The sequence below is a fragment of the Episyrphus balteatus genome, chromosome 4 (genome assembly GCF_945859705.1).
Source record: "Episyrphus balteatus chromosome 4, idEpiBalt1.1, whole genome shotgun sequence".
Taxonomy (NCBI): Eukaryota; Metazoa; Arthropoda; class Insecta; order Diptera; family Syrphidae; genus Episyrphus; species Episyrphus balteatus.
In genome coordinates, this window is record NC_079137.1 from 19,234,697 (window position 1) to 19,250,810 (window position 16,114).

At 33.5% G+C, this 16,114-nt stretch overlaps 1 protein-coding gene across 6 annotated transcripts in view; it reads left to right on the top strand.

The window, feature by feature from the left end:
* The window catches only part of LOC129920296 (apoptosis-stimulating of p53 protein 2), a 428,395-nt gene that overhangs the window by 80,470 nt on the left and 331,811 nt on the right, over positions 1-16,114 (top strand). For all 6 annotated transcript variants that reach the window (XR_008773223.1, XM_056001634.1, XM_056001635.1 and 3 more), the window contains exon 2: positions 847-892. Coding sequence is in view for 2 of the 6 variants with exons in the window: in XM_056001637.1 (XP_055857612.1) it covers positions 863-892 (30 nt within the window). In the remaining 4 variants the exon portion in view is untranslated. The remainder of the gene's footprint in view (positions 1-846; positions 893-16,114) is intronic.

Sequence of the window (16,114 nt, forward strand, 5' to 3'; positions counted from 1 at the left end):
GTAAGCAAAATTCGACTTACATAGGTTGTATAAGCCTCCATGATTTTTTTTCATTTAATTGATTTGGAATGTTTCAATGTTTCTAAGCTTCACGCCCCTCCCCTGACCACCAAAATATTGTGTTGACGTCTGAACTACATATGTGTACAAAGTTTCAGCTTGATACGATAATCGGAAGTCGGTCAAAATTAACTTCTTCGATTTTATTACATTGCTAGTTAGTTTGTTTGTTACAAGTGAAGCTAATAAAAGCTTATTAAAAATACAAGTATTGATTGAAAACGCTATAAAGGGCATGTAATGGACTTTATGCAAAAAATATTTTTTGACATCACACCTCCCCCTAGTGGCATGTTTCATTTTCGTCTGTAAATCGTTAATACCCTCATTTTGGGTATATACCCGCCGTTTGGGTATTTACCCGGTATAAACCCGGTAAATATTCATTTATAAATACCCACCCGATTGGTATAGATATACCCGAGGCACATCACTAAACGTGGCACAATAATACAGGAAGTTGTGCTCTATTTATGAGAAAAAAAAACAAGAATGAAGAATCGTTTGAGTTAGGTACTTGATGATGAAGTCACATGAAGAAGTCATTTCCTTTCTATTTTCATTGAAAATATTCTGAGAAAATAAGTAATGCCATTATAACACGTGGTTTGTGTTCGGTACGGAGGAAATTAATTTGCTGGTTGGTTTTGAACTTGTAGATATAGTTTTCTTACGAACTTATGCCTTAAAGTTAAAACTGCATTAACATAAAATAAAAGATTATCAGTTCATAAATATTTTTTCTTTTTGGAATTGTTGTACTGATTACTTCTTTTTTTTTTTCAGAAAACCACGTCATGGTATGAAGGAACCGAACAATTTTGAAGATATTGTAAGTTTTTTTTTAATTGCAAATTTGCCTGTATCCGAAAGTTTTTTTTTTAATTATATTTTAACAACATGCTAAATGCTTTACAAATTATTATTGAGAATTCATGTTTGAAAAAAATTTTTATTACTTTTAAACGAAAAGTAACTTCATATTTGGAAGAATACATGCTATGAATTTGCACGTGATTTTGACATTTCGTCACAATTATAGGGAAAAGGGATGTTGCGGGTTTGGATTTTCTTACATCCGCTGATACGAATGCGGATGTTTAAGATGTTATATAAAAAATGAATTAAAAATGAAAAATAAATTAAAACAATGATACCTACAGTTATTAATAAAATTTTAATTTTTTGTGTTTAATAAGATAAATTGTAAATAAGTGCATTAGACTTGATAAAAAATAATACCGCGACCTTCTCTTCATCAAGTCGGTTACACAGATGTTGATAAATTAAGCCCGTGCTACTAAATAATTGTCCCTAAGAACCCTGCCTTGTGGAGTAGGTAGAAGTCATCATTAACGTCATCCCAATGAAGAGAGTTTTCCTCCACATTGGCTCCTTTTTTTGTCCGGAAAGATAGATCTCTATTAAAATTAAAACTTTTTACATTTTTTCGTCGCAACTTCTTTCATCTGCATATGCATGAAAATCCGCATTGATTATTTTGGATGCGGAGGCGGATGTAGATGTCCAAATTCTGCGGAAGCTCAGCATTTTTGGATGAGGATGCAAATATTCCTAACATCTCTATTAATAAGGGAACACGAAAAAAATGCGCCCAGCAATGAACTCGAAATAAAAATTAAACATTGCATTACAAGGCTAAAAAAAGTGAAAAAGAAAAAATCTGTCAAGTGTCTGTGTGTGTCTGTCTCTGTCTCGAAATTCAGTCCGAAGCTTAGAAGCGATTTGTTTTAACTCCCTTAACTTGGGAGTTAAGGGTAAATGATTTAGTAGACACATTAGTCGTAGATAAGATCCTATTTTTGAAATACAAAAATAAATATTTTTAAAGTATCTATCATAGAACCAAACGAGTCGAGTATTGTTGACGAACATCGAGTACTTACTCGAAAAAACAGAATCAACACAACTCAAATATGTTCGAGCTTCAAACAAGTTCAAACGATCATTTTTCTGTTCGAGTAAAATCGAGTAAAATGATCGTGAACAAAGTGTTCATGATCAATGTGATCGAATTTACTCGAACTGGAAAGGAAATGTTCATAGTGTTCGAGGGTGGTTTTTCTTGTAGCATAAATAAAAAGAGAATCAGTTTGGTACACAAAAGCAAGTTACATTTTTTTTTATTTAAATTAATTAATTTGACAAGATAATGAAATGAAGAAAAACATATTAGAATAAAATGAAATAAAATACAGAAAAAAAAGAAAAATTAAATAAAACTTAATGTTAGATACAAAAAATTGAATAAATTAAATTAAGTTAAAAATTATGACACTTGTATATGTATATGGAAAAAAATAAATTGGATTTATCTTTAAGTTTGAATTCGCAATCATCGAATTATTTTGAGTTTACCTACCCGAAAAAATAGTAATTTGTTTTAAAAACAATCATCCCAAATCGCATTATTGCATATTTTTTAAGGATATGTTTCTATTACTTACCTACCTGTACAAATTAACTGGGCATTCCCCACTACCACATTTGTATTGTTACCTAACGACTTATTACTTTTTTATTTACGCTGTCACTGATAAACCCTTTCTAAAACCACAATTGTAAAATTAAATAACCTGCTTTAATTGCAGTTGTACCGCAAACAACCAACCCTCAAAACCTAAATAAAAAAAATATGCAACAGGTACCCATAATAGGGCGTAGAAATTGGAAGTGGTTGTTTTCATTGTTCAAACTGTTCATGATGTTTCGATCACGTTCGATCACTTTCGATCATTTCGAGTAAAGCCTAGTGTTTATGAACAGTCGATCTGTTTACGAGTAATTTTGTCCGTGGGTATTGAGGATCGAGTATACTCATGAGTATTTTTGTTTATGAGTAAGATGATTTACGAGTATAGAGAGAAAACGATCGATCACGAACGATCATTTTAAAAAATTGAAATTGTTCGAGTAGGTTCGAACACTCATTTAGATCTCTGGTATCTATCATGGAATCATTTTCTTTTCTTCTGATTTACTCGTAAAGTAATCGTCAGTGTAGGTTAGGTTAAATAAATAGGGTAGTGCCCAGCTGAAAGCCGATGCATACACGGGGGGTGCCGTGAAATAACGCCGAGCGAAATAACGCCGAATTCCAAAATTCGGCGTTATTTCACTTTCAAAAGCGAAATAAGGCCGAATTTCAACATTCGGGCTTATTTCACAATGACAAAGTGAAATAACGCCGATTCGGCATTATTTCACTTTTTCGGTGAGGCAAATCCTGCTAAGTGGAGCTTAGGAAAAATTGCAATGTAACCACCTGTAGTCAGTTTGGTATTGAAATGCCATATTCTTGGCAAAGGGACATAAGGCCCATGGACATAACAGCCACTTAATATTTGTGGACTTAAGTCCCAATTGAGTGAGACATAAGTTCCAAATTAATTGTCAAACTCAGGTTGGACATAAGACCCACAAATAAAAGATGGACGTTATGTCTCACTAACGAAGAATTCACAAATTATAAAATTATTTCCCAACTGGATTTGGGATAGTTACAAAATTCGATTTTGCACTTATGTCCCACCCTATTGGCACATACGCCTATCCAATAGTGTATCCAAAGCAGGACAGCATGTCCCCAGCCTACAAACATACTTCACTATTTATACGCCTAAGTCCTGTTTGTGTTATAACTTAGCAAACGCGAAGCGGAAAAAAATTTGCTTACATGAGAATATATTTAATTTTCGGAACCCAAACGCGAAGCGGAAAAAAATTTTGCCCACGGGAGAATCAATTTTGAGGTGTGAAAATAAAAATTCGCGCGAATTTTTATTTTCACACCTCAAAATTGATTCTCCCGTGGGCAAAATTTTTTTCCGCTTCGCGTTTGGGTTCCGAAAATTAAATATATTCTCATGTAAGCAAATTTTTTTCCGCTTCGCGTTTGCTAAGTTATAACACAAACAGGACTTAGGCGTATAAATAGTGAAGTATGTTTGTAGGCTGGGGACATGCTGTCCTGCTTTGGATACACTATTGGATAGGCGTATGTGCCAATAGGGTGGGACATAAGTGCAAAATCGAATTTTGTAACTATCCCAAATCCAGTTGGGAAATAATTTTATAATTTGTGAATTCTTCGTTAGTGAGACATAACGTCCATCTTTTATTTGTGGGTCTTATGTCCAACCTGAGTTTGACAATTAATTTGGAACTTATGTCTCACTCAATTGGGACTTAAGTCCACAAATATTAAGTGGCTGTTATGTCCATGGGCCTTATGTCCCTTTGCCAAGAATATGGCATTTCAATACCAAACTGACTACAGGTGGTTACATTGCAATTTTTCCTAAGCTCCACTTAGCAGGATTTGCCTCACCGAAAAAGTGAAATAATGCCGAATCGGCGTTATTTCACTTTGTCATTGTGAAATAAGCCCGAATGTTGAAATTCGGCCTTATTTCGCTTTTGAAAGTGAAATAACGCCGAATTTTGGAATTCGGCGTTATTTCGCTCGGCGTTATTTCACGGCACCCCCCGTGTATGCATCGGCTTTCAGCTGGGCACTACCCTATTTATTTAACCTAACCTACACTGACGATTACTTTACGAGTAAATCAGAAGAAAAGAAAATGATTCCATGATAGATACCAGAGATCTAAATGAGTGTTCGAACCTACTCGAACAATTTCAATTTTTTAAAATGATCGTTCGTGATCGATCGTTTTCTCTCTATACTCGTAAATCATCTTACTCATAAACAAAAATACTCATGAGTATACTCGATCCTCAATACCCACGGACAAAATTACTCGTAAACAGATCGACTGTTCATAAACACTAGGCTTTACTCGAAATGATCGAAAGTGATCGAACGTGATCGAAACATCATGAACAGTTTGAACAATGAAAACAACCACTTCCAATTTCTACGCCCTATTATGGGTACCTGTTGCATATTTTTTTTATTTAGGTTTTGAGGGTTGGTTGTTTGCGGTACAACTGCAATTAAAGCAGGTTATTTAATTTTACAATTGTGGTTTTAGAAAGGGTTTATCAGTGACAGCGTAAATAAAAAAGTAATAAGTCGTTAGGTAACAATACAAATGTGGTAGTGGGGAATGCCCAGTTAATTTGTACAGGTAGGTAAGTAATAGAAACATATCCTTAAAAAATATGCAATAATGCGATTTGGGATGATTGTTTTTAAAACAAATTACTATTTTTTCGGGTAGGTAAACTCAAAATAATTCGATGATTGCGAATTCAAACTTAAAGATAAATCCAATTTATTTTTTTCCAATTTTTGAGGTGTGAAAATAAAAATTCGCGCGAATTTTTATTTTCACACCTCAAAATTGATTCTCCCGTGGGCAAAATTTTTTTCCGCTTCGCGTTTGGGTTCCGAAAATTAAATATATTCTCATGTAAGCAAATTTTTTTCCGCTTTGCCTTCCACCAATTAAAACAGGTGGGATTTATTCGTTTCTTATCTTTGTATTGTGATGACCGCCCTATTTGCGAGATAATTTTCAAAATGACCCGCGCTTATCATGCGAGGTTGGTTGTATTCAAAGTTTCTTTTTCATTTAAAGAATCTGAAACAAAACGCAAATAAAATAGAACAAAAGTTATTCTACATTATTATTTTATATTTCGAAAAGTGTGGGGCTTATGTCCCAGTTAAATAAAAAATATGTTGGGCTAATGTCTCACTCAAGTGGGATATAATTCTTAAATTAAATGTCGTCCCACTCAAGTGGAACAAAACTCCCAAAAATAAAGAGTGGGCGTTATGTCCTTGGGTCTTATGTCCCTGCGCCACATTTTTATCACATCTTGAAACTTATCTAGGTTAATGAATAATTAAGAGGCATACCTATAAGAAATAAGAGCCAAAACTTTTTTGGAACCTATACCTCGATGGGATGGACATAAGTCCCAAATTGGGATGGGAGCCATTGTGCCCAAATAAATTTGGGACTTATATGCCTTTGAAAATAAGAAAAAGGGTACCATACCGGTTAACTTGCGTCTGCTCTTATGCTGACTTTTCTAACATTCGGCCTTATTTCTCAGTTGGGACTCGGCGTTATTTCACTTTGACAAAGTGCAATAAGGCCGAATGTTGAAATTCGGCGTTATTTCGCTTTTGTAAAGTGAAATAACGCCGAATTTTGGAATTCGGCGTTATTTCGCTCGGCGTTATTTCACGGCACCTACACGGGGACCTATTGGTCCATTGTGATCCCCTTTTATTGAAATGTCAAATTGATGTTCCTAAACTATCGGTTTACAAAGACTGGCTCATATACGAACCATCCTGTACTTTCAATGAATTTCCCATGTTTGCCATGTGGACCTGCGCTAGATCGTTCAGTTCTCCCACGAACCTATTTCCGAAATAACGGAGTCGGTTTTTTAGGAGGTTTGGATATTCGCAGAGCAGGTATTTAATGGATTATATTTTTTCTTAATCTTGACAACTGCTGCAGAAGTCAGGGGCAAAAACACCCATTCTATTAGCCATTCGCAAAGTGACCCGTTAGTACACCTATCAAAACTCTAATACAGTGCAACACGTATATAAGAAAGTTTGAAAGTCCCGGAAATTTATTTCTTATATCCGAGAAAAACTCGGATATAAGAAATAAAAGAAAGTTTCTTATATACAAAACACGGATATAAGAAAAAAAAATCTTTATAAAATTCATAAACAAGAAGATATAGCTATCTGATGTGTAAAAATTCTGAAAAAGATGTCGATCGCACACTATACAGGGTGTCCCAATAGTAATGGATCAAACGAAATATGCTGATAGGCCAACTTTAGGGCTCTCAGAATTTGGTAACTTGTTCATCCCAAATCCTTACGGTTTTCGATTTAATGCAGTTTTCGTGAAATTTCGAAAAATCCCGACTTTACAACAGTATTTTGCTTCCTCCGCTCATAATTGATTTTTGTTTTTTTAAAATTCTTTCACTAAAACATTGCCTAAAAATTAGAAATAATTTATTAATCAAAATATTTCGCATTTCATACGCCATTTTGTTGCAAATTAATTAACAGTTCCATGCTTTATTAAAACTCAATTTATTTCTTTTATTTCAGAGCAAAACCCTGAACAAAATTTGAACTTGTCGTGTTATTGCAGTTTTCAAAAATGTATAAAAATTCCCAAAGTTGAAATTAGAACGAAAGATATTACAATTTAAATGCAAAAAACAGACGTTTTCAGAGCAAAATAACAAACAAAAATCGAGGCTTTTGTTCGAAAAGAAATAAACAAACAACAGTCGAGAAAATGTGTTTATTTGTCTTTGTTATTTTTCTCTGAAAAGCTCTGTTTTGTTGCTTTTAAATTGTAATATCTTCAGTTCAAACTTCAACTTTGGAAATGTTTATACATTTTTGAAAACTGCAATAACACGGCAAGTTTTCAAAATAATAAACCAGTGCCACACCATACAAATTTTTTTCAGGGTGTTGCTCTGAAATAAAAGAAAGAAATTGAGTTTTTATAAAACATGGAACTGTTAATTAATTTGCAGCAAAATGGCGTATGAAATGCGAAATATTTTGATTAATTAATTATTTCTTATTATTAGGCAATGTTTTAGTGAAAGAATTGTAAAAAACAAAAATCAATTATGAGTGGAGGAAGCAAAATACTGTTGTAAAGTCGGGATTTTTCGAAATTTCACAAAAACTGCATTAAATCGAAAACCGTAAGGATTTGGGATGAACAAGTTACCAAATTCTGAGAGCCCTAAAGTTGGCCTATCAGCATATTTTGTTTGATCCATTACTTTTGGGACACCCTGTATAAACACACAATAGAAATTCTTATATCTAAATAAATATAAGCAAAACTTCATTTAATATTTTTTAATGACAAAAACAAACAAAAACCGCATAAATAAAAAGTCTTTTCTTCAACAGGTAACAACTACTCAAATAAATTCTTAAACAAAATAATAATGGTGAATAAGAGGCAATATCTATGCTATTAAATTGAGAATTTTGCTATTGTGCTATTGCACATTATAAAATCAAAGCTTATTACTAGTATAACACATTTTAGTGCCTTTGGTGGCGATGCGATAAAAGTTATTCTTTCTTAAACCAATGATATAGGACTAATATTAATATGGTCCATCTGAGTTGGTATGTTTACTTTTTAAAAAACCACTCTTTACCTCATTTCTTTTCAGTTCGAATGCAACTATAAAATTATTAACTTTTTTATTATCTTAATGGAACTTAAAATACTGTTATTTGGCATTTTTAAATGATGCGGACATTTTTTAACTTCCGTGATGGAACAAACCAACACATTACCATCGCACTAAAACCACGCTTTTGACCGATTTTAGCGCAAAGTGAAGGAAATTGCAGCTAGCTGTTAAATTATTTTTTCTCTGCTCTTGATTTGAGTCTCACCTGTCTTATTTTTTATTTAATCACTAGTTTACGATATTTTAAAAATATTCTCATCTAAATTTGTCAAATTTTTCAATATCTTTCTTGATTTTGCATAGTGCAAGTGCATTTCCAATGTTAGCTTCTAATTATGCATTTTCTGTGATGCCTAATGGTAGCTCGTAGCCCAAGCCCATAATTGGTTATAATGTGCAAATAATGTAAAAGTTTAATATTGCTTTACTAAAATTAGTGTTGTCCATGATTCTTCATCATTTTTATCTAATTTAAGAGCTTGTTTCTATTCAAGTGACGCAAAAAAAATCACTGTTTTTGTGAAGTAATGCGAAAAAACGCAACTAGTAGCCATACGGTTTCTGTTTTGGGTTTTTCGTTTGTACAACATTGTTTGTTAAAAGCTCCTCTTTCAAAATTCAAAACCAAAAATCTACTAAGTTACCTCACCAAAGCGTCAATCGCTTTTTTCTAAAGAATAATTGTTGTTTCTATTCAAGTGACACGCAGTGTAGGTACTATACATATATCAAGTTATGCATTCGTACAAAAAAAAAAGTTGAGATAACATTTTTTCATGACAGTACGATGGCAGACAGTGCCAAAAAAGTGGGCCCCGGAAGTCCGTCCGTCTGTCAGTCTGTCAGTCTGTCCGTCTGTCCGTCTGTCAGTCTGTCAGTCTGTCAGTCTGTCAGTCTGTCAGTCTGTCAGTCTGTCAGTCTGTCAGTCTGTCAGTCTGTCAGTCTGTCAGTCTGTCAGTCTGTCAGTCTGTCAGTCTGTCAGTCTGTCAGTCTGTCAGTCTGTCAGTCTGTCAGTCTGTCAGTCTGTCAGTCTGTCAGTCTGTCAGTCTGTCAGTCTGTCAGTCTGTCAGTCTGTCAGTCTGTCAGTCTGTCAGTCTGTCAGTCTGTCAGTCTGTCAGTCTGTCTGTCTGTCTGTCTGTCTGTCTGTCTGTCTGTCTGTCTGTCTGTCTGTCTGTCTGTCTGTCTGTCTGTCTGTCTGTCTGTCTGTCTGTCTGTCTGTCTGTCTGTCTGTCTGTCTGTCTGTCTGTCTGTCTGTCTGTCTGTCTGTCTGTCTGTCTGTCTGTCTGTCTGTCTGTCTGTCTGTCTGTCTGTCTGTCTGTCTGTCTGTCTGTCTGTCTGTCTGTCTGTCTGTCTGTCTGTCTGTCTGTCTGTCTGTCTGTCTGTCTGTCTGTCTGTCTGTCTGTCTGTCTGTCTGTCTGTCTGTCTGTCTGTCTGTCTGTCTGTCTGTCTGTCTGTCTGTCTGTCTGTCTGTCTGTCTGTCTGTCTGTCTGTCTGTCTGTCTGTCTGTCTGTCTGTCTGTCTGTCTGTCTGTCTGTCTGTCTGTCTGTCTGTCTGTCTGTCTGTCTGTCTGTCTGTCTGTCTGTCTGTCTGTCTGTCTGTCTGTCTGTCTGTCTGTCTGTCTGTCTGTCTGTCTGTCTGTCTGTCTGTCTGTCTGTCTGTCTGTCTGTCTGTCTGTCTGTCTGTCTGTCTGTCTGTCTGTCTGTCTGTCTGTCTGTCTGTCTGTCTGTTTGTCTGTCTGTCTGTCTGTCTGTCTGTCTGTCTGTCTGTCTGTCTGTCTGTCTGTATAAGGAGCTACAGCCTAAACGGATGGACTGATTAACGTCAAATTTGGTATGTAGCGTTATTTGGCGACTCTCCAGAGGAGTTTTTGGAATTATTTTTTTTTGGACCAAAAATAACGGTACTTGCCATATACCGATTTTAGTAAAATTGATATATCTCGAAAACGGCTCTAACGATTTTGTTTAAAAAATTCAAATGTTAGTTTTAAGCTAATGAAAACATTTTTGTTTGAAAATCATTATTAACGGTACCTGCCATTGAACCGTTTTTTTTTTCAAATCCGATTATCTTCGAAACTGCTTATTCGATTTCAACAAAATATTTTGTGAAGAAGCATTTATATAATTTTAATATAAGCCAAAAATAAAATTTCGAAAAAAATAATTTTTGGATTTAAAAAAAAATTTTTTTTTTAATTTAAATTTTCGAAAACGGGACATTGATTTTTTTTTAAATTTTGTTTTTAGATGTTGATTAGTGATTTCTAAAAAATGACATACCAATTTTTAAAACTTTTTTTCCAAAAAATTATTTATAAAAAATTTTGAAATTTTTTTTTTCTAAAAATGCATCTTAATATATCAATCAAAACTGCATACTTGTTTTGGAGTGCAACTTGATTTCAGATTTTATTTTATTTTTTTAAAAAGCGAATTTTACTTTTTTTTTTAAATTTCTATATAAAAAGTCTTAAAAATTTAAGCAACTTTAACTCTAAGAGCAAATTCGTGCGACCCAGTCGTGCATTTTATTTTTCTAGGACCACAGGTTTAGTCAGGGCGCTTAGGAAACATTGTTTCTCTTTTTTAATATTTTTTAAGATTAAAGTGGGAAAAAACACAGAAACAAGCAGCAGGTCGAATTTAAATAGAAATGTCAAAACATTAATAGAATATTCCAAGTCTTTTGCTGTCATTCCACTGGAATTCTGCCATTAAGAGTGGGATCACAAGTATAAGTAAGCAAAAAATTGGACAAAAGTTTCTTTGATGAATCAAATTTCTTAAGTTGTTTTTTATTCTCAAAATTGATAGGTATTGGTACGTCAAATGAAGTTTCTTATAACAGTGTTTTTCTTGAATGCGAGTTTCTTATACACGATTGCTCTTAAAGTAAAATATAAGGAAAAGACACGGTGTTTTTGGTTGTGTTTCTTATAAGTGATTTTTTCTTATATACAGGGTGTCCCAAAAGTAATGGATCAAACGAAGTATGCTGATAGGGGATCTTAAGGGCTCTCAGAATTTGGTAACTTGTTCATCCCAAATCCTTAGGGTTTTCGATTTATTGCAATTCTTGTGAAATTTCGAAAAATCCTTACTTGGCAACAGTATTTTGCTTCCTGCGCCCATTATTGATTTTTGTTTTTTTACAATTCTTTTACTAAAGCATTGACAAATAATTAGGAACAATTAATTCAAAAAAATATTTTTTATTTCATGAGCCATTTCGCTGCAAATTAACTAACAGTTTCAAGTTTTATAAAAAATCAATTTCTAACTTTTATTTGAGAGCAACACCCCAAAAAAAATTTGTACGGTGTGAGAATGGTTTATTATTTTAAAAAGTCGCCCTGTTATTGTAGTTTTCAAAAATGTATAAAAGTTTCCAAAGTTGCAATTAGATCGTAAATTATTACACTTTTAGTTCAACAAAACAGGGTTTTTCAGAGCAAAAATACAAACAAAAATAGAGGCTTTTGTTCAAAGAAAAATAAACAAATAACAGTTCCAGACAATGTGTTTATTTTTGGTTGTTTTTTGTTCTGAAAAACCTAGTTTTGTTGAATTAAAATTGTAATAATTTACGATCTAACTGCAACTTTGGAAACTTTTATACATTTTTGAAAACTACAATAACAGGGAGACTTTTTAAAATAATAAACCATTCTCACACCGTACACATTTTTTTTGGGGTGTTGCTCTCAAATAAAAGTTAGAAATTGATTTTTTATAAAACTTGAAACTGTTAGTTAATTTGCAGCGAAATGGCTCATGAAATAAAAAATATTTTTCTGAATTAATTGTTCCTTATTATTTGTCAATGTTTTAGTAAAAGAATTGTAAAAAACAAAAATCAATAATGGGCGCAGGAAGCAAAATACTGTTGCCAAGTAGGGATTTTTCGAAATTTCACAAGAATTGCATTAAATCGAAAACCCTAAGGATTTGGGATGAACAAGTTACCAAATTCTGAGAGCCCTTAAGATCCCCTATCAGCATACTTCGTTTGATCCATTACTTTTGGGACACCCTGTATGTACGTGTTTCTTATATCCGCAAAAAATTGTATTCTTTTTGCTCAGGGATAAAATATATCGAGTTTCTTTTTTATTGATTTTGGGCCATAAACTTTTAGAAATAAGACAATCGTCTAAAAGACACTACAGTCGTCTGGGAGTTTTAATTATTCTCTAATATTCAGAGGTTTGCAGAACGGTTTTTCTTGGAGAAGTGTTCAAAGTTCAATACAATCATTTTTTGTTTCAGGAGGGGTGATCTATCTCACGGTGAGAATTTCTCACCTCGTTTAGGCAGGAGGAGGAATTTTCTCAAAAAAAAAAAAAAAAAAAAAATACTTTAAATCATACTTAATTTTAATTTTAAAAATCGAGTTATTTCAATCAACTGCTTTCGAAATAATGGATTTCAAAATCAACATTTGGGAAAAATAAGTTTAAAATAATATGTTGAATATTATTTTTGTCAAGACTGTGGATTTCAATACGAAATGGATCGATAAAGTAAATTGCCTCAATTAATTTCTCATCAAACACTGAAAACCATATGTTTTCCAATGTTTTCTAGTTTTTGAGAAAATGGAAAAATAGAAAAACGGCAAAACGGTTTTGAATTATATTTTTTTTAAAGCCAGAATTCCACACTTAACTAATAAATTTTAAATGCTGTTATTTCAAGCAATGATTTTTGACATAATATACTTCAAAATTTGGAGCAAACATTTTTAAGGAAATTTGAAGTCTTCTATTGAAATTGAATACAATTTTTTATGGCTAGAAGAGTGAACACAAAATTCAAAATCAGGTGTATCTTTATTAGACAGACTTAAAAATATTAATTTTGTTTTGCTACTTTAAGCTAAGCTAGCTTTCTGCGACAAGAACCTATAGTCTAATGTCATGATAATTGTCAGAAACCAAATAAAGTGCATAGGGTGAATCATACGCAATCTCTTAGTCAATCGCAAATGCATAAAAACCTTGCGGAAATAAGGAGTCGATAAAAATAAGAAAATCCTTGAGGAACTGCTAAACGTCGAAAACCACCAAGATATATGTAGGTAATTTATTCAAAATGCTGTTCTGGTCAACCATATCAAACGCATTAATTATATTAACGAAAAGACCTGCGCAAAATCTCCTTTTATCTAGACCCTTTTAAATAATAGAACTGAAGGCTAATAGTGCATCTTCAGTGGAAATTCCTTGCCTAAAGCCTTACTGAACAGGGTTAAAAAATTCTTTGTTCTTAATGTAACTGAGCACTCTTTTCTTAACAGCTTTTTCAAAAAAATTTGGAATTGTGGAGTGCTACCTCTAAAATACGAGCAAGTACTCAGGCTCCCTATGCAAATGCTAAATATTACTAAAAATACTTGATTTTCAGTATTATGTTTGAAAGAAATAAAGGCTTAACGAAGTAGCAGCAATGGAGAATAGAAAAAGAAATGATATTGATCTGGTTCCACACAGCCCACCTGAACTTAGTTCTGAATTTTTAGAGGCTCTGATTGTTGAGAACCAAGTATCACTCAAATTTCAGTTTACTTTTCAACACAAGTTCAGTGTCTGCCTTGAACCTGGCCACTTTCTTAAAAATACCTGTAGGCGAGTTCAGATAGATGCAAAAACATAGACAATTAAGAATCAATCAATATGATGAATATTTTTGTTATTGACTTGGTTAATATCATTAAGAAATAGTTTTTTTTTGCGTACTATAGCCATGTTTTATTGGTAACGCAGTACTTAGCTCAGTAAAATTTTGCACGGGAAACAACAAAAAATGATTACTAAGGATAAAAAAAAGTTTTTATTTATTGATTTACAGAGAAATTTGTTTTCCGAACTTACCTATAATTTTTTGATCCTTCAACAATATGTAGGTATTATTAATAAATAAATAAAAGTAATCAATTGTTGTCGTTTAGAGCATAAAATGTTTATTCAGTAAAATACTGAGTACAAATAAAACACGGCTTATGTTATATTTCTTAACTCATTTCACCTTTCAATTTGCGCTAAGAAATACTTTTTTCGTAATTTAAACCCTCTTCTGTTTCCAGTATTGACAGAAAACGGGAACGGGAAAATAACTCACTATATGGGACTTCAATGCTGAGAACAAAAAATACCAAGCGTAGAGTCTCATCGACTTTATAATTATACTTATTTACCTATAGGCTATAGAAATTGTACCCTTGTAAATATGATACTCGAAGTAGCTTACCAACTTCGACTTCTACTCAGGTTCGGACGACAACGACTTTCCATAATAATCTTTCATATGAAAGAGCTTATTTCAAGTTCATGTGCGCAATGAGATATCATTGCGAACTGGAGTGGAAGAAGATTTTAAAAACGATGACGAGTACGTAACGTTCATTTCGTACCGAAGACTTAACAAGCCACATTTCAAAACCCATTCGTCCAACGCAGAAATGTTGTCGTTGGTGTGTACACAGAGTATGAACCAACGCAAAATCCGTTCCATGGCTAAAAAACCAGCTCTAAGACTGTCTGATACCTGAGATCTAACTACTACTACTCACAACTATACGACTACAGCTGCAGCATCCAGCAATAATATCTCTCAAAGGCATGCGGCCTAGTTTCTTCATTCAGTATTCGAGATACATGTTTCGCGCAATATACTATGTTTCCATTTTATTCATCTGCCACCGCCATTCTGCCGAACACCCCTTTCCGCGGCCATCAGCAATTCAGCATCTTCATGGTTTATTGAAGAGATGTAAGTCAAAAATAAGATTTAATTTAATCGAACTGAGAGGTATAATTATTATGACCCAACAAAATGTGACAGAGTGCTGCATAGCGAGTTGTTAATGCTGATGCTGCTGCTTTATTGAAACAGAACCGAATCGATGGATACAAACATTGTATCATTTATGTGTAAAACTGTAAAATCTGCACTGGCAGAATTAAATCATGTAGTTGTGCCTTCCCTATACCTCCACATGCCTCTCGCCTATTACTGAGTCCTTCCCTGCAAATGGTGCATCAGGATTAAGAAGCAACACACCATCATAAATCCTTAACTGTCATTCATTAGTATTTTATACATATGATATAAGGAGATCAATACAAGCCTCAGTCAGCACCAGCTAAAGGTAGTTCTATAATTTTCCCACGATAATATATATGGAATTTTCCGTAATCGGACCAAGAACCATTGGGACAACAGGTATACGAATAAACGTGTTGCTGTAGCATTTGCAAGGTTCACATCAGCAAAGAGTAGTAACAAAATTCGAAATGGCTCATGACTTTGTAGATTAGTATATAGAAAACTAACTATTCCTACACCTACATATGTATAGTGTATAGATTCCAAATGGTGATAGGAAAATGCATCTCAAATGAATTAATTTTTCTTCATTATATTTGGATTAAATGAAATGAGGGTTTTCATTGAATTCATTGATAAAATAATTGCTTTAAGTATGAATGCCTTCAGGAATGTTGTTCAACCGGGCGCTACCCTTGATGATAAACCTTTGTATTGCGTATTGAAGATAAAAGTATGTTTTATCAAAATTTGTGAAAAATTCTAGACTAAGAGCCGTAGCAAAAGTTGGGTGCGAGCAATCGAAAATTAAAGTGCAATAATGATGCAGTTTTTAAAATAATTTGGGAGACAAAAAACAGCTGGCACCAATATTTATCTTTCCTTTCTCGATACCGATACAAACAATTTAGGCTCATGCTCTTTGTCCATTTCGCGCTTTGATCTTAAAAACCGTGACATGCGGACATGATATTTTTCTAGACTTTTGAGGTATGTTATAGAATGCCAAAACG